Here is a 25,150-nt window from a genome sequence, read left to right on the forward strand (position 1 = left end):
AGAATGATTCAGTGGCCAGGAAATGGAAAGAACTCAAAATCCTAATTCCCTCAAATGTCATCTTCACAAGCATTTAATTGCAAGCAAGGTGGCCCCTGTGTGGTATAAAGTCAGACCACTGCAGCCCCTCCTGCCCGTGGGGGGAAGCCCTGCCTTGATGTGGACACTGCAGAGAAATACCACAGCCTTCTAGAACGTCATCCCACCTCCTCATCTTACAGGTAAGTGTGCTAACGTCGCACAGCCAGGGTTTCCCATCTCCCGGGCAGAGTGCTGACTCACCACACCGCCTCTCCAGCAACAACTGACTGCAGAACAAACAGCACCAAGATGTATTTATACTGTCAAGTGCATGAGACAAGGTGGTCCCAAATCGCCCCACATCCAAGGTTTCAGACCTCGTCTCATGTCGGATTTTGACACAGCAACGTAGGTGCATACAAGGACCATCAGGTTCACTTAACGTGGAAGGACAGACCTGAACTGGCTGTGCCTACGTACGGCAAGATCACACTCCTCTCAGGCCCGTCAGGCCCGACCTGGAGCGCCGCAACGCCAAGAGCCCCACCCAGCGGCAGTAGCCGCCGTCACTTACGGAGACCCAACTCCACGTCGAGCACGATGCAAAGACCCTTCACGTGTGTTACCACATAATCCTGAACAACAAACTGCGAGGCAGAAAGAGCAGCGGGGAAGAGCCAGGGGTCTGGAGCCAAACTGTATGTGCATCCTGGCTCTGCCACTCACTTGCTGTGTAACCTTGGGCAGATTATCTAACCTCTCTGGTGCCTCCCCCGTAAAAATGGGGACAATAACAGTAACTACCTCCTAATGTGACTGCGAGGATTAAAAGCTAAAATATACATAAAAGTGCTTTGACTGGCGTGTGGTACGTGTGTGTGTGTATGTATGTGTACACACACACTCATACACATATACACATGTACATATTTGTGAAGCACTATTCACTATTCTCATTTCATATCTGAGGAGGCAGAGCTTTAAACAGGTTAATAATGTGCCCACACAGCTCAAAAGTGGCAGATTTGAACCCAGCACTTCATCCTTTCTACCACGTTTCCAGTACCTTTCCCTCATCTCCCAGATGAATCAAACTTCCTGTTTTCCCAACTTAGTATTTTCTAAGTACCACTGAGGGGCATAGTGACTTTTAGGAACACTGAAGGCCATGACTGGCATGACACCATGGTTACTGCCACAGGGAATCTGACCCAGGAAGACAGCTCCCCACGGGCCATGACCTCAGCCTGGCTGACCAGCGCAATCCAAAATGCCACAACGCAACCTGTGGGGATTTCTCTCCTGACCGATTACCAACTCTTTAATAATAAACCCTTTGATCCTTCATGGCTTAATTCCACCCCCTGAGCATATTCTTCCCAAGTGACACTTGGAAAACAAAGGCTGCACAAGTTACATGAAGATGGGAGAGAAGCGGTGACTTGACTGACCCATTAGTGGTCAGACCACGGAACACATGGAAAAGGAGGTCACAACTAGCTCCCACGCCAACCACCAGCACAGCTCTCTCCCCTCCTCCTACCCCAGCCTGGTCACGCCCCAAAGCTCCCTCACGGGGATACTGGAACCCAGCTGCCCTCTGCTCTGGCCCAACTCTTCCTTGGGCTCCAGATGCAAACACTGGCACAGAGCCAGGTTCCAGGCATCTCAGTTGGTGTCTCCACGGCATCTCACACACAGGACATTTGCAATCTAATTCACCTCACTCCTACCTGCCTCTGCCAAGACATACACACATATATACATACACACACACATGTACATACACACACATATATTCTTTTTTTTTCTTTTTTGTGAGGAAGACTGGCCTTGGGCTAACATCTGTTGCCAATCTTCCTCTTTTTGCTGAGGAAGATTGGCCCTGAGCTAACATCCGTGCCCATCCTCTTCTATTTTTTTGTATATGGGATGCCGCCACAGCATGGCTGGATGAAAGGTGCATTGCTCTGCCCCCAGGATTCGAACCCACGAACCCTGGGCCGCCGAAGCAGAGCACACGAACTTAACCACTACGCCACCAGGCTGGCCTCCCACACGTATACTCATACACACACACACACACACGCAGCTAAAACTCCACTCCAAACAAACACAGCCAGCTCCTCCTCCTAACTTTCCAATTACTGTTCCTGTTGCCACACTCACACCATTTACCTTCCCAGTCACCTCTGCTGGAAATGTCTGCCATCTCCAATTATCCACTCTGAGGGTTCTTAAGTCTCACACATTCTACCTCCTCAGTGTCTCTTCCATTTCTCCCATTCCAGGCTGCACACACAGTAGGTGCTCTATAAATTTGTGAATAAAAGTGAAACCCTCAGGAACAGCACCCTCATCCTGGCCCTCTCTGCCTCCAGCCCAGACTATTATAACCTCCCAACCCACCTGTGTAGGCTGACACAACCGCCAGGTCATCTGTTCGATAAACCTCCTGTGGCTTTTCCTCTCACCTACTGAGTTAAGAACACACTCCCCAGCCTGGTATTCAAGGCCCTTCGTAATGTGAGTCTAACCCATCTGTCCAGCCCCACCACCCACTGCCTTCTTGAATATATTCCAGACTCCATTCGAACGACACCCCTCACCATTCCCTAATCACCTCCTCTTCTTCCAGGCTTTCTGCCTTCCTTCCCACTGCACCCTCTGCCTCAGCAGCTGGGACACCTGCTCAGTTAGTTGTTGAATAAATGACTGAACAGATTCTCCCATTCTACTCCATCCTCCACCCCCATATGGATCTGTTTAAATCCTGTGTATCCAAACATAGCGAAAGGAGAGTGCAGGGGAGCTGGAGCCTGTGGCCTCTGGTTACAGGAATTCCAGCTTGGCAGCAGGGGAACGTCTCTTCACTGACTGGTTGGTCTCCTCATTCTTGTTAAAGCTAAATCTTAGGCCCCCAAAAGGAGGACTCTAATACAAAGACAAACAAAGTGGCTTCTTGGCTTGTGAACTTACAAGGCATAGGTTCTAGTAATTTAAAGGATGTTCAGGGGGCCTGATCCAAATCCGGGCTTCGGATCCCGGGCGCACACTGACGTACTGCTCATCAAGCCATGCTGTGGCAGCATCCCATATAAAGTGGAGGAAGGTGGGCACGGATGTTAGCCCAGGGCCAGTCTCCCTCAGCAAAAAGAGGAGGATTGGCAGATGTTAACTCAGGGCTGATCTTCCTCACAATCAATCAATCAATCAATCAATGATGTTCAAAGGTCATTTGAACTATCCACCAGCCTTGTAGGTTGACTTTAGATTTATACTCCTAGAAAAGATATGACTCCACTAGGTCAGAATGGTAAAAGGATGGGGGGGGTTCTTAATTTCTTTTTTGTTTTGGTGCATGTGTGGAAGTTTTCCTTTAACATTGTTTTACAATTTATAAAACTGTATGCAGAGACTGTGCCTGGACCTCAACGTCCATGACGCATACACGTCCTCCATGGAGCCCCTCCCACTTAACAGAGAATGCCTCCTTTGAACTCATGGAGCCTGTCACACCTCTACTTCTTATTCAACAAACACTCACCGAGAGTCTACCACTCGCCAGGCTCTGTGCTCTCTACGGATTTTATCTGAACACTGCCTTGAACTTTGGTTCAAGTTTGTCTGCCTTATGCACCTCCTATAGGACTTTTTGCAGGGTGAGGGACTGTCCACCTTATTCATCTGTATGTGCTATGCATGCAGCGCCTTGTACATAAAAGATATTAACACACTTGCTGAATTGGACGAAATTTAATATTTTGCATAAAAATGCTCATTTTTGGCATAAGCATTCCACTACTGATTACCACTAAATTCTGCTTGATCTCATCATGAAATCAGCTAAGAATGCAATGGTGGTTATGCTTTAAGCTTATCAGTTAAAGATGCATACTAAAGTATTTAATGGCAAAATGACATGATGTCTGGGATGTGCTTTAAATTCTTCCAGAAGAAAAAAAAAGAGAGAGGGAGTATGTGTCTGTCTATCTGTCTGGAGGAGGGAAGAGATATGAAATAAGATTATAAAGCTATTGATAATTGCTGAAGCTGGTGGTTCTTTCTTCTTCTGTGTAAATTTCTTTGTAAATGTCTATTCCAAAAGTTACAAACAAACATCCCACCCACACTGCAAGCCCTTTTTCACAGACTGAGGCCAGTCTAAGCACAATGTTGCCAACATTCTGAGAAGCAGGGATGTGCTCCGTAATCTGGCTCCAGGAATGGTATATGCTGACATACACACCACCTCCTGAAGCTATAGCCTCAAAAGTACCAATGCCCCCAGTGAAAGAGTGTTTTTTGAATATGAGTCATTAAATTCCTTTGTTACAATTTTCAAAACAATGAAAAGCTTTCAGGATCATTGGCTAATTGGTGAAAGCAGATATTTTGTGCTGACTGTGTGCAGGGACCTGACCTGGAGTTTTCACATTAGACTACCTTCTTTTACTCTCAACTATCCTACAAGGAAGGTATCATCATCCCCATTTTACAATAATAATAACCACCGGCATTTATCGAAGGCTTTCTGTACGCCAGGCACCATGCTACCCACTTGCCTTGCATTCTCGCTTAACCTTCACCACAACCTTGAGACTCGTACTATCCAAAGCCCAGAGGAGTGAAGTCTGAAGACTAAGGTCTTGCACAGTGTGCGTGAGCAGAGGTATAGGAGAGCCTGTGGCTCCATGGCCTGGCTCCCACTAGGACCAAGAACTGCACAACCTCATTCCACACCTAGTTATTACTGCTTTCTCAAAGCCTGCTACCTCCCAGAAGACAGGAGTGATGATAACAGCTGAGGCACTAGTCCTGAACTGTGTACCACAGGGCCATGTCCTAATAACCCCTCTGAAGCTTAGTTAACTTGGTATTGCTAATTAGAGGAACAGGCTGCATGCAGGAGCTGGAGGAAACAGGAGGAGGCGTGTCCTCGTCTCTGTTCGGCTGGTTTGGTTATCTTGAATTGAGCAGGTACTTCAGAGACAGCTGAGCACGGTGACCAACTGTCCGAGTTGCCACTATCATCATTTATATATAACAATTAAACATTCTCTAACATTTAAACAGAGAAGATTACAAATAAGGAGCCGTTGTTTTGGGGGGACATTATACCCCACCTTAGTAGAACCATTAGTACGAGGTTGTACTTAGCATTAGCCATTTCAGAGCAATAAAGATATTATCATTTGAATGGGACACCTATGCCCCACACCCAAAGTGACACCCGTGGGGGTTTTTCTATCTTCCTCCTCACTCTCTCCTCCCAGAGAAGGCAGAGGGAATTACCAGATTTGGGGGGGTGGGGGCAGGGAAGGGGTGGGGTGTGGGCCAGCTCAACCTCTTCTCCTTGGGAGTGGTGCTTCCAGGACACACACATTCCTAGTTCCCCCAGGCCCTAAGACAGACTCCTACGTCTTACTTGGTTAAGAACCTGGTAGGAAGAGTATGCTATATACTGACCCCTGGAACACCAACAAATCACCACCACCACCACGAAAACGTACAGAGCACTTAAGCGCCAGGCACTGTGCTACGCTCTTTATATGCATCATCCCACGAAACCAAGAAAACCAAAGCTTGGAACTCTTAAGCAACATACTCAAGATAACAGGCCTAGAAGATGGAGCAGGACTGCAAAGCTTGCTCACATGCTCTTCTGTGGTCAGAGATAATCCTGGACAGACAGCTGATAATAGTTGCCCGTAAAATTCTTCAGATCTAAATTTTATCTCCTATTGATGGCACAGAACTCTGAAGTCTCTACCAAGTACTTAGCAGGTTAACAGCTTCTTTTAAAGAAAAAATAATTACCTTCCTCACTGACACACTGCTGGAAGAGGGGACGGTTCTCTAGTGGGGAAGAATGCAAATCAGGTTCTTAAGCCTGAACAGCAGAACTCAGCACTGCCTCCTCCTGCTCTTGTATCCAAGGCCAGTGCAACCCTCTCCAATTAACACCACAGAAGTCTGGCACTAGGGGCGGAGAGCTCAACCATGAACTGATTAGTATCCAGCTCTTGCCAAAGCCTCATTTAAGACATCTGATAGCAGAGAGAGATGGCTTAATATGTAGATTAACTAGCCATTCCTCCAGATTCTCTATAGTTTTAGCCATACACTAAATTGGATCAACACAAAGCAACATTTGTCCTCCATGGCAACTCAGCTTCTTACAGAAACTCCTTCACATACTTAAGATTTATGCCCTCAGCTTTTATAGAGCATGGATATAAGAAACATCATTTAAACAATCACTTAGAGTCCTCTGTAAAAGAACAGTTGAAAGCACTGTCCATTATGTTATCCAATGCCCCTTAAATAAAAAAGCCCATGATAAATTCAGTGCCAAGAAAAAGTTTGTCTCTGAAAGGGTTTGTTTTCCTCTACCAGAGGAGAACTGTATAATCACATCTCTTTTTGCCTCAACTCTTCAAAACTTCAGAGGCAAATTCAGCGCTCAGATGCAGTAACTAATTCATCCCAACCACCTTGCAATATCTATTCTTTGATTTTTTTTTTACCCCTTTTGATCTTGATTTTATTTTTATGTCTCCTGCTTTAAATTGTGCTTCATTTTGCAAGCCAACTTAAATCTTTTTTTTTTCCCCTTCAAAAGTAGGACATAAATCCTAAGTAAAAGAAGCTTTTTCTCACCCTCTAAAAATCATCATGGTCCTCGCAGCTGCTACAAGTGCTCTTGGACTAGCCAGACCCATTCACATCATTGCCTGATATCTCCGTGTGCTTTAACACAATGGAACATGAAAAGACCCCAATCAGCTTCAACCCTCTCATCTACTCAGCACACCAACCCTAAGCAAATAAGAACAAGAACAGCCCAGCTTTTAGGACTCTGTGCTCTAGAATTTCAGAAGTGAAACTGATTCCCAAATCCAAAAATGTTTCCACATAAGATGATAATACCCGGGACAGACTTGACCCAGAGCATAATTCTCTCTAAGCCATCCTAAACATTTCTTTTGAAATAAAAGAAACAAGCATTAACCATGTGGTACACTCTATTTTCCAAAGATGACTACAGTAACATTTCCCACTCCACATGCCCTGTTGCAAGGTGACCTTGCTATTATCCCATTAAGAGATGGGATCTCCTTCTCTACCCCCTTGAACTTGGGCAGACTCTGTGAAGGCTTTGACCAATAGAAAACAGCAGAAGTGACACTGTGCAGTCCCAAGGGTAGCTTTTAACTGGCTGGGCACTCCCACTTCCTGCCTCTTGGAAGCTAGCCGCCATGTAAGAAGCGTGACTGTCCGGAGAAGACCATGCTGTGAGAAACTCAAGCCACGTGGAAAGGGCCTGGATGAGAAGCCATGTGGGGACAGAGAGGATGAGATGCCATGTGGGGACAGAAAGAAATGCCCAGGAGCACAGTGACATGTGCATGAGAAAGCCATCTGGAAGGGGATGATCCCCAGCCCTAGCCATCCCAGTTGTCTCCATGTGCATCAGAGATGAACTCCACTGAGTCCTTCCCTAATTCCTGACCCTCACAATCATAAGCAAAATAAAAAACAGTGGTTTCCAGATGGGGATAGGGGCAGTACCTCACTCACAAGGTTGCTGTGGGGATCAAATATTTAATGCATGTAAAGCCCTTACCCCAGTGCCTGGCACTCAGTAGGTGTTCAATAAATGGTAGTTATTATTTTTAATCTGTCAAGTAGCAAAATTGAGAGTTTTGTGTAACACCCCATAGGGAACCAGCTTTCTCAAGAGTTCTTTTGTGACAACATTCCACAGTCGCACAACATAAGATGACCTATAGAAATAGAGTACTTGGCAGGTAACCTGTCTTCCCGTCTTTTTGGTCACATGTCAGTTATCTCCAACAGGCCCCAAGTTGCAGGTGGTATGGTATCCACATGCATACACATACATGTTGTATATCTAGAGAGAATAACACAGTCAGGCCAGGTCAATCAGCTTCTGGGCAGAGGATCCAATTGGGAGGTCCTGGAGAAAGTTCCGCTGCTGTACTCATGCCTAACTTGCCTCCTGACTAGTGTCCAAGCAGCTGTAATGGTGTGAGGCACAGGCACAGGGAAGGAGGAGGAGATTTAAGAAGAAAGGAGACGAACCCAGTTGGGTTTTATATCGCTTACACTCCCAGTAGCTTTACCCACGTGCAAATTTCTCTGAATATTCTAGCCTTTCTTTGCAATTCTTGTTTTCCTGTGCACATATTTAACACTACCCATGTGTTGGTGCTGGTTTATCTATCCATCCAGCCGATGTTTACTGAGTGCCCATCACGTGCCAAGCGCTGTGCAAGGGATGGGGTTCTGCATACCTTAGCATCAGTCAGGGAAAAGCACCCTGATGACTTTCACGGCAATGGTGCTGGCACTCTGCAGGAAAACAAACAACTGGATCCTAAGGATAATAACTGAACCTTTTCCCACAATTTAGTCTCTATTTCTTCTCACTCCCTGGAGAACACAGCCACCAACAAATCCCTTCCAGTTAAAAGAGCCTATTCCCTCCTGGAGCTCCCATCCTGTTTTCTGACAGTCCCTGCATCTTCCCCTGGGTATGCCGGGATCAATGCACGAGTACTTCAAAGAGGCCCTCAAATTGGAGTGCAGGCAACACTTTCTAAAAAAAAACCATTCGAGCTGTGATTCTACGCTGGAGGGGGAGCAGGTCCTGGGAGTCAGCGGTGGGATTTGACAGCACCACACAATGCACCAAGGATCAGAGCTGTGAAACAAATTCAGCTCCAGAGATGCAAAGTCTTCTTTTGGTGCTGACAACATCTGTTTTATTTTGAAGGTTGCTAAGGAGAGTCCTAGCTGGGCCAACATTGTTCCAGTTCAGTACTTCATAGCGAGTCTCCTGCACGGGGTTCAGGCGGCAGGATAAAAGCTTGCCAGATAAGCCCTGCTCCTTTTATTTTTCAGATATCAAAGAGTCACTCTGCTACCAGGGATCACTAACACTCCGCCTAGTCTCACTCTGAATTGGACGCACCTTCTGCTCACTCTTAGTACTCTTCTTCCCCCTGCCCCCTCTGGCCCTGCTTGCCAACTCCCCATCTTTGCCAAATAAAGGCTTATTAGGAAGAAACAGACACCGAATGTGCCCTAACTCCAGAGAAGATGTCGAAGCAGAGACGAGGAAGAGCTAAGTACGAGGGGGGGGGGGTCACAGAAGGAGGATGTTTAGCATCAGATGAAGGAAGAAATGATTTCCTGGCTTTTAAAGATCTGTTTACCTCCTAATAATCAGAGCAATGACAAATACCTTCATCACGGCTCAGAACACTCAGGGGACAGTAGAGAGACCAAGCTAAAAACATAGAAGAGTCTGATCAGCAGCCTGTCCCCATCTTTGTGATAAAGGAGATGGGAAGCAAAGCACTCCACTCTCCACTTGGCCCCACCCTGCCTAAGCTTACCTGTAATTAGTTACAAGATAGCAACAAAAATTAGGAAAAGTCAGCCCTGGAGGGCAAGCATTTAGGGAAGTAAGAGATGGGGAAGACGAAAACAGTAAAAAAAGAAGAGGACATGACAATGATCTTCACATATACGATACATTGTTATAAAATGGGCGGCAAGGCGGGCAACAGTTGGGAGCCACTCTGTTCCTCCACCAGGAATGGTACCTGGTGAGAGAGCCCACCACAAGAGCCTGGGGAAGCAGGAAGGCCCCTATATCCAACTGGCATCTGCAAAACAAATCATTTGGGGATTTCAGGGCATTCAGTGAAAAAACCACATTCCATTAACTGAAGAAATTTTCTCTCTGCACTGGGCTTTAGCAAAGCACTAGCTCCTGCCAGAGAGCACCTAGGAGTCTCAGAAAGAGAAGGAAGAATGGCAGAGTTCTCCCTCCAACAAAGATCCACTTCAAAGAGCCATTCAGCAGGGCCCGACCCTGCAAATCTCGACAACAAAAGGAAACTATATCCTCTCAAATGAGGGTATTGAGACAACCGAGGCCACATTATTGAAACATTTCCCTTGCCTGCCAGATCCTATTTCAGCCAGTTTTGCTTTCACCCCCAGCCTGGGATGTATCCAGGATAAAGCATGCTTGCCCTGATATGAAAAACGCCAAAATAATGCAAGACGCACAGCTCCCTGACTCCTCTAGATACCCCAGAGGAGGGATTAAGCCAGAGAGGTGAGGAGCCATCCTCCAAACCACTCACCTAGCCAGGTCACATCCACACCGGCTGGGGCAGACATGGCCTCTGCCACCTTGTGCCAGCTCCTGTTGTGCCCGGGTGTCCAGAGCGCCACGTGGCAGAAATAATAGCCAGAGTTTTCTTTGCTAACATCCCGAACCAGTAAATGGTAGGAGCGTGCATCCACATGACTCAGAGCAATGTGAGGAGAACTATGCACCAGGGAATCACGGTCCAGCCGTGCCAACACATGGAGGCCAGGCAAAGTGCTGTCAGGCGTCCTGCTGGAGTACCACGTCACCTCGGGGCGGACGTCATCTGCTCGGTCTGTCGTGATGTTGCAGGTCAGGTCCAGCTCCTTTCCTTCAGCCACAGACACATTCCTGGCCACAGCTGCTCGTAGAACTTGAAAATTAAGAAGAAATACATCTAGATAATCTGGATTAGGTTTGCCCTGTCCACCCCCTCTTTAGATCATCTCCTTTTATGTTCTTATTTATGGCTTTAAAGTTAGAAAGCTTTGTACAGTTGTAAGTGCTTGAGAAATGTTGATGAATGAAACATACCACATTTCTTTTTATTTGATAAAAACAATAACAGCAGCAAACACACATACACTTACTATATGCCAGGCACTGTCCTGAGTGCTGAGTGCTTTACAAATATTAATCTTCAACACAATCCTAGGAGGTAGGTACTATTATTATCTCCACTTTACTGATGAGAAAACAGAAGCACAGAGAAGTTAGGTAACTTGCCCAAGGTTGCACAGCTAATATGTGGCAGAGCTGGGATTCAAATCCAGGCTGTCTGCCTCCAGGGACTCTGTTCTTTTTTTTTTTTGTGAGGAAGATCAGCCCTGAGCTAACATCTGCCAATCCTCCTCTTTTTGCTGAGGAAGACTGGTCCTGGGCTAACATCCGTGCCCATCTTCCTCCACTTTATATGGGATGCCACCACAGCATGGCTTGACAAGCGGTGCATCGGTGCGCGCCCGGGATCCGAACCGGCGAACCCCGGGCCACCGCAGCGGAGCACGCGCACTTAACCGCTTGCACCACCAGGCCGGCCCCAGGACTCTGTTCTTAACTGCGACACTATCGTTTGAAAAGAAGTCTGCTGAACATCACAAAACTAAAATTATACTTCCTCCATGGGGCATGATAAGACTTGGGTGATTTTCAGAGAACGGCCAGTTCAGTTCTGACAGGTACATAGTGTTAGTTGAGACTGGGGGCTGGAGGGTAGAAGATGAGGGTGAAACCATCTTCTGGGGAAAATCCTAAACAGAAAGACCATAAAAGTGAAACCAGACAATATGCCTTAAGAAGAAAGCCTTCAAAATGTAGTGTACTTAGAGCATCATTTATTCCATTTGACATACCCACCTTAAAGTCAAGCATAAAGCACACATTCTAAAACCAAAACACAATGATTTTTGGATTATCCATGCCACTGCCCTCTCTCCTTAGTGTGGATAACTAAAAGGAGACTATATTTAGAGTAAGCACTGAAGTATTTGGTGTCATAGTCTCAAGGCAGATCTGGTTTGTGCATTCCCTTGTCAAAGCTTTTTACATGGAAACATTTTACTTTATTCAGGGGATTTTTAAAAAGAAGTTGAACATCTGTAATCAGAGTAGAAAAACATTCAACTTGTGGTAATGCTCTGGGAACAACTGCTTAGATGATAAATGGCCCACACCTCCCCAGGGATTCAGTGGAGGCACAGGCCTGGCCTTCCAGGAAGCGTCACTCAGCGTCAACCGCTGTCCCGAGCTTAACAAAGGTGCCCAGTTCAGGAAAGACTCGACCTCAAAGCCCATGCTCTCTGGAGTAAACTGCTTTCATATGAGTATTTCCACAGCCTGACAACATTGTAAATAAATGTTTCAGGCCAAGTTCAAGATCCACCTTGATGAAGACAGAAAATGAGGTGGGCATAGTATTCGAAAAAGGAATTTAAGAGTCTTATTTCTCACCTCCACCCACCCTCCAAATTTTTCCTTTTCCTTCACCCCTTTAAAGGGGCCAAAAGTAATTTGACAATATCTTTTGAGAGAAGTCAGGATGGAAACTGTTGCCCTGAGCTTGTGCTGCGGTTTGAACCACCCCACGTACAAGGCTTGCGGTCAGAGACTCTGGAAGAAGCTGGCGTCCTTCTGTGATGGCCACCAGCTACCGGAGGTAAAAGAAGGCTCAGGAAGGAGCCGGGGGAGTGAAGAAGTGGTCATTATGCAGCCGTGGACCATATGTACAGAGAAAACGGATTCTTAGGTTTAGAAATATTGGCAGATATGTCTCTCTAACTATGTAGTTCACTTTGTAATTTTCTCTCTGCCAGTGGTTGAAGATCTTGTCACATCACTAACCATCGTTCCCACAGGTTCTGGATTGGGGGAGTTCACTGGTGGGAAACAGGATGGAGCAGGCTGACAGGAAAAGAGAACCAGTTCTAAGGACTCCTAACGCAGGAGGGGACCTCAGACGAAGCCTGTGGTGGTGCAGGCTTTCTCCTACTGGATATAACTGAATCCATAAACTAGACACCAAGATCTACATCAACCAGATCACTCCTAACATGGAGAGAAATATCGCCACATAGGAACAGAGCCCCGGTGTTTCAGTAGCTTTGTGCTGTTTATCATAGCAATGCGATAAGAACATTTAAGAAGTCAGCTACAGATAGTGCAGGTGTTGATAACAAGAGAAGACCAGCACTCTAGGGTGGTGGTTCTCACCGGGGGGCCACAAAGAGAATTCAGGGAGTCTGACATGAATGGGAAAAAATTTTGTCTTTGTTTTTACTAAACTCTACTTGAAATATAGCATCTCCTCTCATTATGAAACTAAGCAACAAACCAGTGTACTGTCATCTGTCCCTGGGATTTTGCTCCCAATAGAAATCATAGGTATTTTCACATCACATTACATCTGTTGCAGATATCTTAAAATATCATTTACATTCATCACTACTTAGAAATTACAGTAGTTGTTAGGCCTGCCACAATATATTATTATTTAATGCATTATTAAAGCACAATGTTACTATATAACAGATCTGCCTTGAAAATATTTTGATAACTATTTCAATATAATTGTTTTCCATCCTATGTACGTATTTTATGAATTAAAACACATTAATTCTGAGAAAGGGTCTGTGGGCTTCAAATGACTGTCAAAGAGGCCCATGGCACAAAAGGGTTGTGAACCCCCAGGCTCAGATGAGATCCAGTGCTATTCCCTGCATAATAGGTTCCGAGTGGTCAAACCTTATAACTCGAGATCATAGGTTTTGTGCCTTGTTTGAAACAAAAAATACCTTTACGATCAAAACTCCCGCATAAAAAAAAAACTTGCTACAAATCTAAAACTCGTAACCCTTCTGCCCCATTAACATAGTTTGATGCAAGCTGACTATCTGAGGTTTTTTAGGACAGATTCCAGGCAGATCGCTTCTGAAAAGGAAGGTGACCCGAGTCCATCTGGAAAGTGATTTCTGCACCCAGTGGAACCAAGACTGACAGTGATGGGCAGCCCCTCTCCTTAGCAACAGCACCTCCCACCTCATGGCCAGTCACTCAAGAACCTCAGCAAGGCTTTTCACCATCCACTTTCACCAAATCCAGCTCCTGTGCGCTGGTGTAAAGTTCTCAGGACAAGGCAGCTTGTAGAGGAAAAATACTCCCCATGTCTATTGTTTCCTGCTTTCCTTCCCATCTGAGCAACAGAGCAGCCACACGCCCATATTTATATTCAGGAAATGAGTCCGACCAAAGTCTTCTCAGTTTACAAAACAGGAAGCAGCAGCAACAGAAGCCAAGTACTCTGAGATCTGAAGATGTCAGACTCCCAGAAAACCAAGTACATCCATCCATCCACAGCAATGACATCATTCCAAGATGGTCTCCTCACACTGTCGCTGCCGAAGCCGGAAGCTCCAAGGGGCCTGGGGACGATCCTCAACCACCTCTAACCTCAGGGCTCAGGACAGAACTGAGCACACAGTAGGTTCTTTATCGATGTTTGTTGGACACTGAGTCAATAATGCCTTGTTTTTCTTTTATTTTTATGGGATTTCTAAAATGCATTTTGTATTTTCTTAATTACTTCTATAGTTGGAGTAGGAAAGATTAAAAAACATTCACAGATGACAGACACAGACTTCTTGGGGCTGGATGCTTCTGAGGTATGTGCTGTATGGGAAACAAGAAGAGGCCCAGCCCTAGAGAACTCCTCACGTAGGAGGGGGTGGCGCATCTGTGGGGACCTGAAAGGCAGGCTTAGAGGATCCAAGCTAGAGGAGGGGTTTTGGGGGGAGCCAGACACACACCCCCAACAGCTGTGGGGAAACCTAGATCCAGAGACTCAGGTAACGCCAAACAAGGTAAAGCCAAGGGAGCAGGGTCAGGCCAGCTCAACCCCAAAATCCCTCTGCACACCAGGCTGGACTTCATTCTGGCACTTAAACGGACTTAACCTTCCAGTCAAAAATTGTCTTGGTATTTTTGTAACCTGCAGCTTCCCACAGGTATGATCCAGATGAAAAGAGGCTGCGAAGGAAAAGTATACGCACAGCACAGAAGAAAGGCACCCTCCCCAAACCATCACCAGCACCCCACTCCCTCACCCCTCATGCAAGGCCCCACAGGAGCAGCACAAGCCGTGTCGGAAAAGGATGGGACTCCCGCCTAGTTCTTTACAAGGTTATTGGTCAGAAGACAAGACGCAGCCGTCTACAACAGGCAATTTCCAGAAGCTCACCTGTTGGCTGGATGACCACCGTGGCCACGTCCACAGATTTTTCTTGAATTTCTTGCCAGTTGCCCAGCTCTCCGATCCACTCGCTGACGACACACCTGTAGGAGCCCTGGTCGGCGGACAGGGCGCGGGACACGGCGAGGCGGTAGTCGTCGCTCCCCACGGTGTCCAGGCGCACGTCCCCGCTGTGGTAGCGCTGCTCGTACCCCGGGCCCGGGCGGAAGCGGCCCTCGTGGCTCAGCGAGAGCACGCTGCGCTGGACTGGGCCGCGCCGCAGCTCCCACTGCAGCGCCAGGTGCGTGTGCAGCGGCGACGCGGTGGCCGCCGAGCAGCGCAGCTCGAAGGGCTCGCCCTCGCGCAGGCTCAGCGCCGGGGAGGGCTGCGCGCTGGCGGCCACGCGCAGGGCGTCGGCCAGCACTGCGCGGAGAAAAGACGGCGTCAGGGAGCGCCCGCGCCCCACCCCAGCCAGCACCCGCCGCCTCCGTGAGCTTGAGCCAGAGCGGGACGTGACCAGGGGCAGTCTCCTCCTCCCCTTCCCCGCTCTAATGCCCAGATGGGCATTGTTCCCATTTTGATTCATCTATGAGCTCAAGTGACCTTCTGACTTGAAAATGAGAAAAAAGAGGCGGCACTAATAAAACACCCTGCTAGAACTGGGCGGTGAACATTCCCTTTTGGGAGCTGTGCCTTGGGGATGGGCTTCCTCCACTCTTAAGCAAGTTGCTTACCCCTCTGTGCCTCAGTTTCCTCATCTCTAAAAAGGGATGACAACAGGATCCATCTCAGGGAGTTGACTGAGAGCTCAAGGAGTGATAAGGGAAAGTGCCCAGGACAGTGCTGGCACTTAGTAATCACGGTAAAATAACTGCCATTACCGTCCAACACCCTTTGTTAGGACATAGGACCAGAGTAGGGAGCCGGAAGGATCTTCTAAGAGTTAAAGCAGCAAGATCCACGGAGGGGAAGAGCATGGCCTGAGCTGCCTGTGCCTTGAAGCCTGGGAAACACCTAAGAATGGCTAGGGAGAGCAGAGTATCTGCAGGTTAGGAGCCCGTCAAGGAAAACTGAAGCCTCAGCTCTTTATGAGGGCTGTTTGGAAAAAGGCTGGGCTCTTCTACAGAGTCTAGAAAAAGTGGACCAGAGATCAAGGAAGTATTGGTGAGTGCTATTTAGGAAGGGAAGCAATAATCAAGGAAACCAGAGAGGAGGCCTCTTCCAAGGTATTGTACTAAGCAGGGACACTCTCTCAGGCTTGTCTACGAGCTGGAAAAGAGAACCTGCAAACACTACTATTCATCATCTCTTTGGTTTTCCCACCATTCCACACTCAGAAACTAATTCAGTGTCCTTGAGAGGGGACTACTCTAGATAACAGAAAAGACTGCTACATCTTTAGAAAGACCCATCTCTACTGCACAATGAATAAAATGACCTTCCAGTATATGCATCAGTCTGTGATTCCAGCTAACATGACTCCGTCCCCAAGGCCAGTTAGCTCTCAGGGCACAGTTTCAAGACCGATGAAGCTCAAGGCCAGACAGACCCTGGACCATGCATGGCAGCTGTCAGAGGCTCCACCTGGGCAGTCAATCAGTCTCTTTCATGCATCCATCTGCTTTCTTGACCCAAGGAAACCCTCCCCTTGCTCCTGCCTTCCAAAGACTGGAGAAGAAAAAGAAAGACACTGCAGGGGAAATCTCCTGCTGCCTCCGAGTCAAGATGAGAATTACAAGGGGAAACAAGGGTGCATCTGACCTAATGGAGGTGTAGCATGTGTGTGATGATAGAAAAGCCATGTATTACTTAACTGCAGTGTAAGAATGTCTTATGGGACTTTTTTCTAAAAAATGTATTTGGGATTGTCTATAGGAATAAGGAAGAGGTAATGGAAGAGGTAGATTTGATGTTATAATAGCCACATAATGGACATGGCTGTTTTACCCTTTCATGAGTCAAATGGGGGAACAGTATCTGACATACGGTAGAGTTCTACAAGTCATTACAGTAGGAATGAATGCCGGGATCGACCCCTCTTTCTATATCATCATAGACATCTTCTACTTTCCTGACTGTTAAATACACTTTTACCCTGACATAAATTCTTTTTGGAACAAGGCAGGGTACAAATAAATGCATAATTAAGTAATAATAATAATTATGCTTCTATTTTGTTAGCCCCAAATTAACATGGTTTGCTCTTGCTCATTTACTAATTAGCTCTGTGATTTTAGGCAAGTAATTAACTTACGCCCTTCCATTTCTTCATGTGTAAATTACAGAAATATCTTGCCCTATCTTCACTGGATTCAGAGAACTGAATTTGTGAGTAAATCTAATATAGGACTTAGGAAAATGAAAAAAAAAACAAAACTCTAAACATTCCAGATATATGAGGTGTGATTACTTGCACAGCCAGGCCAATAAGCTTGTAGTGTTCCATCATAAGCTAGCAGTGACCACATCATTCTTTCTCTATATATAACCCATAGGACTTCTACAACAGCTACTTAAAAATTGAAGGGCACGAAGAAAGAGGTGAGCTTCGAAGTATCTGATAGTCCCATAAACCTGAACAGTATTATCATGACCATCACCTTCTTGTTGCTAACCTCTCTGAGGACTTACTATGGCACTGCTCTGAGGCTTTACACATGCTAGCTCGTCTTGTCCTCATAACCTTTAAGGGAGGCTCTGTTTTACAGACGAGGAAGCTGAGGCATGTAACATGCCCACAGCCACACAGCTGACAAGGGGTAGAGCCAGCAATTGGACTAATTACGTGCAGGCAACCTGGCTCAGAACTGGACTCTCTACCACCAGACCATGCTGCCTCCAACTCACCAGCCGCGGGATGGTTCGGAATCACAGTAGAGTGAAGAAAAGGCCCTGAGAGGCCACCTGGCCCATCCTCTGCCTTTAATCAGATATGATGGACAGAGAAGGGAACAGAACACCAGGGGAGTTAAGTTTCTTGACAAAGTCACCCACAGCCAAGTGGCATAGGACGGTCTGGCCCTCTGGCATCGAGATCCCCCCATGAGGATGTACCTTTAACCTGCACTGTATCCTCATAGTTGCCCTGGACGGTGGCGTCCGTGCTGGGGGTTGAACACTTGTAGTGGCCTTGGTCTGAGGGCTGGACGTTCTTTATGTGGAGCTCCACAGCGTCATTGGCCGTCCGCCTCAGCAGGATCTCGCCCCTCTGCAGGCGCTCACGGTACTGCTGGGCAGGGAAGCCCACCTCCCAGGTGCTTGCGAGCGCCACAAAGCTGCTCCCCGAAGATGAGAAGCTCCAGTCAAAGCTCTGCTCGCTGGGGCCGTCATAGTCGCTGACGGTGCAGGGGATGACCAGCTCCGTGCCCACCACCCGCACCAGGCTCCCCGTGGGCACTCTCACCACGCGCCCTCGACAAAGAGCTGCAACGACAAGAGAAAGGCGGGTCTTGAATCACGGAAGGTCTTCCCAGTACAAGTGTGGCAAACCCCTGGGTGCTTCTGTTCACAGGCACATGGCAGAAACGTGACATCCAACTGGCTGGGAAAATGGGGTGCTGCCTGTGTCTGTGCAGAAGGAGGTTAACCCATCCCTAGGACCACAAGCCAGGAGGACCTCGCACACCACCATTTCCCAGGATTGACAGGGAGGAAGAGAAGTATTAAAAGAAGGCGAACCATAAACCTGAAGGGCTTCTTCCCTCCCATTACTATTTAACATAACGTTATCAATCAATGTGATGTAGAAATATTTTAGGTTTTGTGTGAAAGAAAAGGACACAGCTAATCAAGTATTTACTTTTCTTCCCAGCCTGTATCAACCCTCATCCCTACAGACCATTCCCTGGGGCTCCTGAGACCTGATTTACAATGATGGATGCCAATTTTTAAATCCTAGAGCAGCTTGCTGATAAAATGATTTAACTCTCGTTATCTGACATTGCCTATAAATTAATTTTAAAATATGACGACTCTACCAAGTATTAATTTTCTATTTTCTGGCTCATTTCCTTCTCTGTACTCTTCATCCTGATCTAAATTCAGAATGAGGATAGGGAAGCACAAAGGGAGAAAGTGCCTCTTCTGGATGGTTGCTGGGCGTTATTAGGAATGTAGTGGCTGCTGGGGAGCATCCGGATGGACAAAGCCAAGAGTTCACTAGCATTCCCTGCCCCAGAGCACATACCTCACAGGCCTCTGGTGGGGCCCTTAGGGACCGTCACCTCTGCGTCCTTTAAGATATCTTCATTGCAATTAATTTTGGCACAATTTCATTGTGTATTTACTATCTGTGTTTAGCATTTCAATTCAGACCAAATGAATTTGTATGGCTCTTTCCTGATGTTCTATGAATAGGCACAGCACTAAGGTATACAGGAGAGAGCATGGGCTCTGAAATCAAGGAAACCTAAGCTTAAATCAAGGAAGCTTTGGCTTCCTCAACTATAAAATGGGACAAGAAAGATTCAATGAAATAAAATGTCTAGCTGAGAGTATGCCATGTAATGAGAGCTCAATAAAATGGGAACTTCTATTATTTCTTTTCAATTTTGTGTTTTCATCATTTGTTATGGGTTGAATTGTATCCCCTCGCCCGCACCCCCAAAGTCAAATGTTGAAGTCCTAGCCCCCTGTACCCAGAATGTCACCTTTTCTGGGACTAGGGTCATTGCAGATGCAATTAGTTAAGCTGAGATGAGGTCATACTGGAGTAGGGTGGGCCTCTAATCCAATGATCGGTGTCCTTAAAAAAGGGGAAATTTGGACACAGACATGCACACAGGGAGAACGCCATGTGAAGATAAAGGCAGAGATGGGAGTGATATATCTATAAGCCAAGGAGTGCCAAAGACCACCAGCAAACCACCAGAAGCGAGGGGAGAGGCAGGGAACAGATTCTCCCTCACGCCCTCAGAAGGAACCAACCCTGCCAACACCTGGACTGCTGGTCTCCAGAACTGTGAGACAATACATTTCTGTTGTTTAAGCCACCCAGCTAGTGGTGCTTTGTTACAGCAGCCCTAGTAAAGTAATATACCATTGCTGCTTGTTTTTCAATGGTTTAATTCATGTTTTTAAAACTGTGGCTTGCCACCGTTTAGTGGGTTGTAAAATGAATTTATAGTGGTCGTGACCGGCAAGTGTGTGTGTTTTTTAATGAAATTAAACAGAATAGAAAATATTAGAGTCCATTACACTTAGTAAGGGGTAAATATTATTTCATTAAATTTTGTTACATAAACAAAGGTATGTGTATACCAGATTATGATGAAAACCTTATATCTTGAGTCAGTGTTTAATAAAAATTGAGGAACACTTTTTTAAAGCTATCTCTTGTTTTCTCTACCATCATTTACTTTGAGAAGGGAAAAAGGAGGCATCCATGTAAGATAAATGGTGATGAGGTCAGTGTGCACACTGAGCAGGGGCTGACCGCAGCCCAGCCCCGGGGCAGGTCCAGACTGATCTCCAGGTCTAAGAAAAGCTGCTGTACTCAAATTACTCTCCTTAAAAATAAAGTTACAAGTACCAGTAACTCAGAACTATAGATCACATTTCTTCCTGTGGAAAATAGCACAACCAACCCAAATACTGTTAAGGAGTACTGATGGAACATGCCTCTCTTCCTAAGACAGCCCAGTGCCCATCGGATGACATCCATGACGCACACCTACTAATGATGTACATCTACTAATTCTGGCAAACACTTATTGATGGGTGGTGCCCGGCATTCCTTACATGCCCCTCAGATGGGGCTGATCCTGCACCCCCAGTCCCAGGGATGGACACTGGGGCTGAAACCAGGTAAATCACAATCCTCCTGGCTCATTTTTGCTGAAGCTTCTCAGGAAGACACGTCCACTTCCTCTGGAAATGGTACTATAAAGATGATCTGCTCTGAAGGTGCACGTGGGCCACCCTCCTGACTAGCAAGGAAGCCATCCACAGTAGAAGAGATCCAGGCCAACACCTGGACCAGAGCAGTGAAAGAACACGCCCTAGTGACCTGGTGGCATCATCTGAGCCACTGGATCCAGCCACACTTTCTAAATCATTCCACACGCACCCAGACACACACACACACACACATTTTTCTTCCCGTGGACATTTCAGTTTCTTGCAATTCCACTCACCCCCTCATGTTCCTTAAGCTAATTTCTGTCACTGGCAACTCAGGGTGTTGAAATAACACGTAACTACTTAGCAGTGAAGCCGCCATCACCACGGTTCACAAAGGAAATAAGAGGGGCCGGCCCCGTGGCTTAGCGGGTAACTGCGCTGGGCTCCGCTGCTGGCGGCCCGGTTTGGATCCCCGGCCCGCACCAATGCACCGCTTGTCAGGCCATGCTGTGGGGGCGTCCCATATAAAGTAGAGAAAGATGGGCACAGATGTTAGCCTAGGGCCAATCTTCCTCAGCAAAAAAAGGAAGATTGGCATGGATGTTAGCTCAGGGCTGATGTTCCTCTCACACACACACACACACACACACACACACACACACACACACACACTAAATAAAAAAAAAAACAAAACAAAGGAAATAGCTTTCTTTCTTACGTTTAATTTTAGAGATGACCAGACAGTTCTGGATCTCCCTAGGAGACTTTCAGAAAGAAGCGCCATGGCAGATCCCTTAAGGGGCAGCACGGCCTAGTGCTCTACCTCCTTGAGCCCAAGGTTCCTCATCTAAGAAATGGAGACAAATGGAGTCACCACGCCCCAGCCTTGGGATCATATAAGGATTTACTACGAGCACTCAGACAGTGCCCAACACATGGTTAAGATAGGTGGTTATCTGTTGTGCGTGTTGCCTCTAGAATAAACCTTATCACAATCATTCACTTTGCTTCCTTGGCAAGGTTTACAAAGGAATTTCCTAACATGTAAATCTTTTCGATTCCTATCCCTTGTCAAGGAGTTGACCAGGGTTGACAACCTGCCCAACAGGGCCCTCTGGCACGAGACTACATTCCTTATAAGGTGTGTATTTTTATTCTTAGCGAGTGGAGCTTGGGAAACTGATCCAGCTCCTCGTCTCAGCTCTCCAATCCTTCCTCTACGTGGTTGCCAAAATCATGTTTTTAACACACAAATCATATGTCACTTCACTGGTCAAAAGTCTTGAATGGCTCCCTATCACCGACAGGATACAGTCTACCTTCCAGACACCCCCACTGCAATCACCCTGGTTCAAGCCACCACTCCCTCAGCTGAATTACTGCAACAGCCTCCCACTGGCCCTCTACTCTCAACACAGCAAGGCAATCTTTTAAAAACTTAAGTTGTATTATGTCATTACAACCTACTCAGCACTCTCCAATCATTCCCCAACTCACTCAGAATAAAGCCAAAATCCTCACAGAGGCCATCAAGACCTCACAGGATCTGGGCCTCTTTGTTTCTCGAACCTCCTGCTCCTCTCCCTCTGGCTCCCTCCACTATGCTTCAGCCAGGCTTTCTTTCCTCTTAAGCTTTCTTGAGCAACCCAGACCTACTCCAGCCTCAGGGCTTTGGCACATTTCCACAGTCCAGAGCACTCTCAGACATTCACCCCGCTGGCTCCTTCACCAGCTTCAGATCTTGATTCCAACGCTGCCTTCTTAGTGAGGCCTTTCCTGACCACTTTCAAGATGCACACACTCCCCGTTCTTGCTCCTGCCAAATTTTCTTCTTATCACGTATCACTAAGATACTTTATGTGATTGTTACTATTATCTATCATCTGTCTCTTCCTAATAGAATGTAAGCTCTGTATGAGTAGAGATTTTGTCTGTTTTGTTCACTGCTGAACGCCAGTGCCTAGAACAGGGCCTGGTACATAGTAGTTGTTCAATAAATATTTGCTAAATGAGTGAATGAATTAAAGACATACAAGATCATCCATGGTCTGGCCCACAGCTACCACTCCAGGTTCATCTCCCACCATTCTCCCACCCCGTAATGCTTACATTATAGTCCAACAAAACAAATGACCCTTCATTTTCTGGAAATGACGTGCTCTCTTGTGCCCCATGGCCTCTGCTTCTGTGCCTCCTTCACCTGGAATGTCCTCTCAGCAATCTCCACAGCCTCTTACAAGAAGCAGCATTACCTCCTCTGTGAAGCCTTTCCCATCTCCTCTGGGATCACTTAGGCACTTCTGCCTTCACATTCCAGCTCAACCTGGAAAAGTGCCTTCAACACTGGCCACATTATAGTGCCGCTGGGACAAGTAATGCAGATATGAACAGATGCTTGACAGATCAAATTCTAATCTAAAAAGATATAAACCTGAGCAGTGTCTTGCATGCAGAACTGGATGTCCCCTCATCTGTGCAAACCAAGATTTTAAATTTTGGTAGCAGAATTTCAACTTGCTACCAGCAATCTGGTATTTAGCACAGATTTCCTTTAGTATTGTTAAATAACAGCTAATAATATTTTTTAAAAAATATAACTTGTAAAAAATAAAGCATATGGCTCTTTTCAAATCAAAAAGAATATCTGCACAGCCACACTGTCAATTTTTGTCAAACCTCCTGTAATAGTTGATAACTGAGGGAAAAAGAACAAAATTTTCCTCTAGTTTTCCAAATTCTACCAGTACTTCATATTAAGAGTCCCAAACACTTTGGTACCTGACTGTATTCATTTAGCTCTCCATAAAAAGGTCTTTACTAAGTAACAATCTAAAATTATGGTTTCATTTGTTTTCAGGGGTCAATATAAGAAACTTTCACATGAAAAGCATTCATCAGTCTTAAAAGAACGATTGAGAACATTACTGTGTTGTTCAATGACACAAGAATCCATATGATAAAATTCCCTTAAAATTTAGTATCAGAAAAAAATACCTATTGACAGAGTATCGCATTCTTTCCCCAGAAAACAAGAACTATATATGTATCTCTCCCCACCCAAGCCACAGAGTACATTTGATACTGAAGACAAAATAAAGGTGCTCTAATATCACATTTGTGCAGTGGTATTAAGGCTTCTACGCCAAACCATGAGCAATCCCAATTACTAAGTCCCAGCACCACATCGCAATGCCCTGATTAGATCAGACCCTTTTAGATAAGTCTCAGAACCATCTATTGCCTCCTAACTGCCATTTAAAAAATTTTTGCCTGAGCCTACAAAAAAAAAATCTAATACAATTGTTACTGCTAACTTCCTCTCTTTTCTCTATCCCAACTTCCAACATATATAAAATTCACATGTCCTTTTGTACCTTAGCTTCAAGGAAGTCCAGTACTAAATATGATGATGAAGTATGGAAATCATCCATAGTTTACATCTCTAATAATTATCTCCCCTCTATTTCTACACCTTCCTCTGCCTTCCCTGCTGCCCTTGTGCTTTTGATTTTTTACCCTTATTTAAAGGTTTTTATTGTATGTATGTGTATATTTCACTGTAAGCTGCCTCAAATACTTTTTTGGGAGGAGGGGAGGTAGGTAGAGCACACATTTCAAAAGACCAATAACTGAGATTTCCACTTCCAGGAAATTCACTTTCTGCCATGATGGAGTAGCTCAGATGAACCCTCCCGTTCCCCAAGAACAACTACAAAAGAGGGATAAAATACAAGAAACAGCTGACTGAACGCATTGGTGAGCAATCAAGGTATCCATGATCAAGAGGCCAAGATCACAGAACAGAAACACCCTGAGGTGGGCCTGACAATGTCCACTGCTCTTTCTCTTGAGACATTTGCCAATTTTTAAATGCTGTAGGCCAGAGTCTAAGCAGAAATTAGTAGCTCAGGGCTTCCAGAACCTCAAGGGGCCAAGAAGACAACTGAAGTTGAGGGCTGCCAAGAAAGTCACAGTTTGAAGAGCCAAGATCCTAAGAAAAAAGGCAGCAGCAGAGAAGCAGCCTTACTTCCCCAGCCTCCCTCAGGGCAACTGACATTAAGAATGCTGCACTGGGGCAGGGGGTGGAGGGAAGGGGAAGTGGCTAAGAAGCTGAGCAGAAAGTAAATACTAAGAGGCTAAAAGGTTAAGCCAAGTTTTCAAGCATCTCACAGGACTGGGGAAACAAAAATTGGAATTCCGAGTTCACAAAGGAAGGTAGACTACAGTAAGCAGCCCAGACTTTCAGTTACAACCCTGGAAGGGCTATGCTCTTGGTGTAAGAGCAAAGCTGAAAAAAACCCCAGCTCTCCTCAATAATGAAAGCCAGTCTCCAACATCTCAATTCCTTACTGGATCAAGGTGAGCTTCTC

At 46.1% G+C, this 25,150-nt stretch overlaps 1 protein-coding gene across 4 annotated transcripts in view; it reads right to left on the bottom strand.

The window, feature by feature from the left end:
• PTGFRN (prostaglandin F2 receptor inhibitor) overlaps positions 1-25,150 on the bottom strand; it is a 66,055-nt gene that overhangs the window by 18,281 nt on the left and 22,624 nt on the right. For 3 of the 4 annotated variants that reach the window (XM_087444850.1, XM_087444849.1, XM_087444846.1), the window contains exons 2-4: positions 17,994-18,362; positions 14,949-15,362; positions 10,209-10,589 (exon numbers count right to left, since the gene is read on the bottom strand). In XM_087444850.1, coding sequence (XP_087300976.1) covers positions 10,209-10,589; positions 14,949-15,362; positions 17,994-18,362 — 1,164 coding nt within the window. The remainder of the gene's footprint in view (positions 1-10,208; positions 10,590-14,948; positions 15,363-17,993; positions 18,363-25,150) is intronic. The other variant, XM_087444851.1, reaches the window with a different exon arrangement.

The sequence above is a fragment of the Ceratotherium simum genome, chromosome 2 (genome assembly GCF_057802395.1).
Source record: "Ceratotherium simum simum isolate JZ-2026a chromosome 2, ASM5780239v1, whole genome shotgun sequence".
NCBI classification, from domain to species: Eukaryota; Metazoa; Chordata; class Mammalia; order Perissodactyla; family Rhinocerotidae; genus Ceratotherium; species Ceratotherium simum.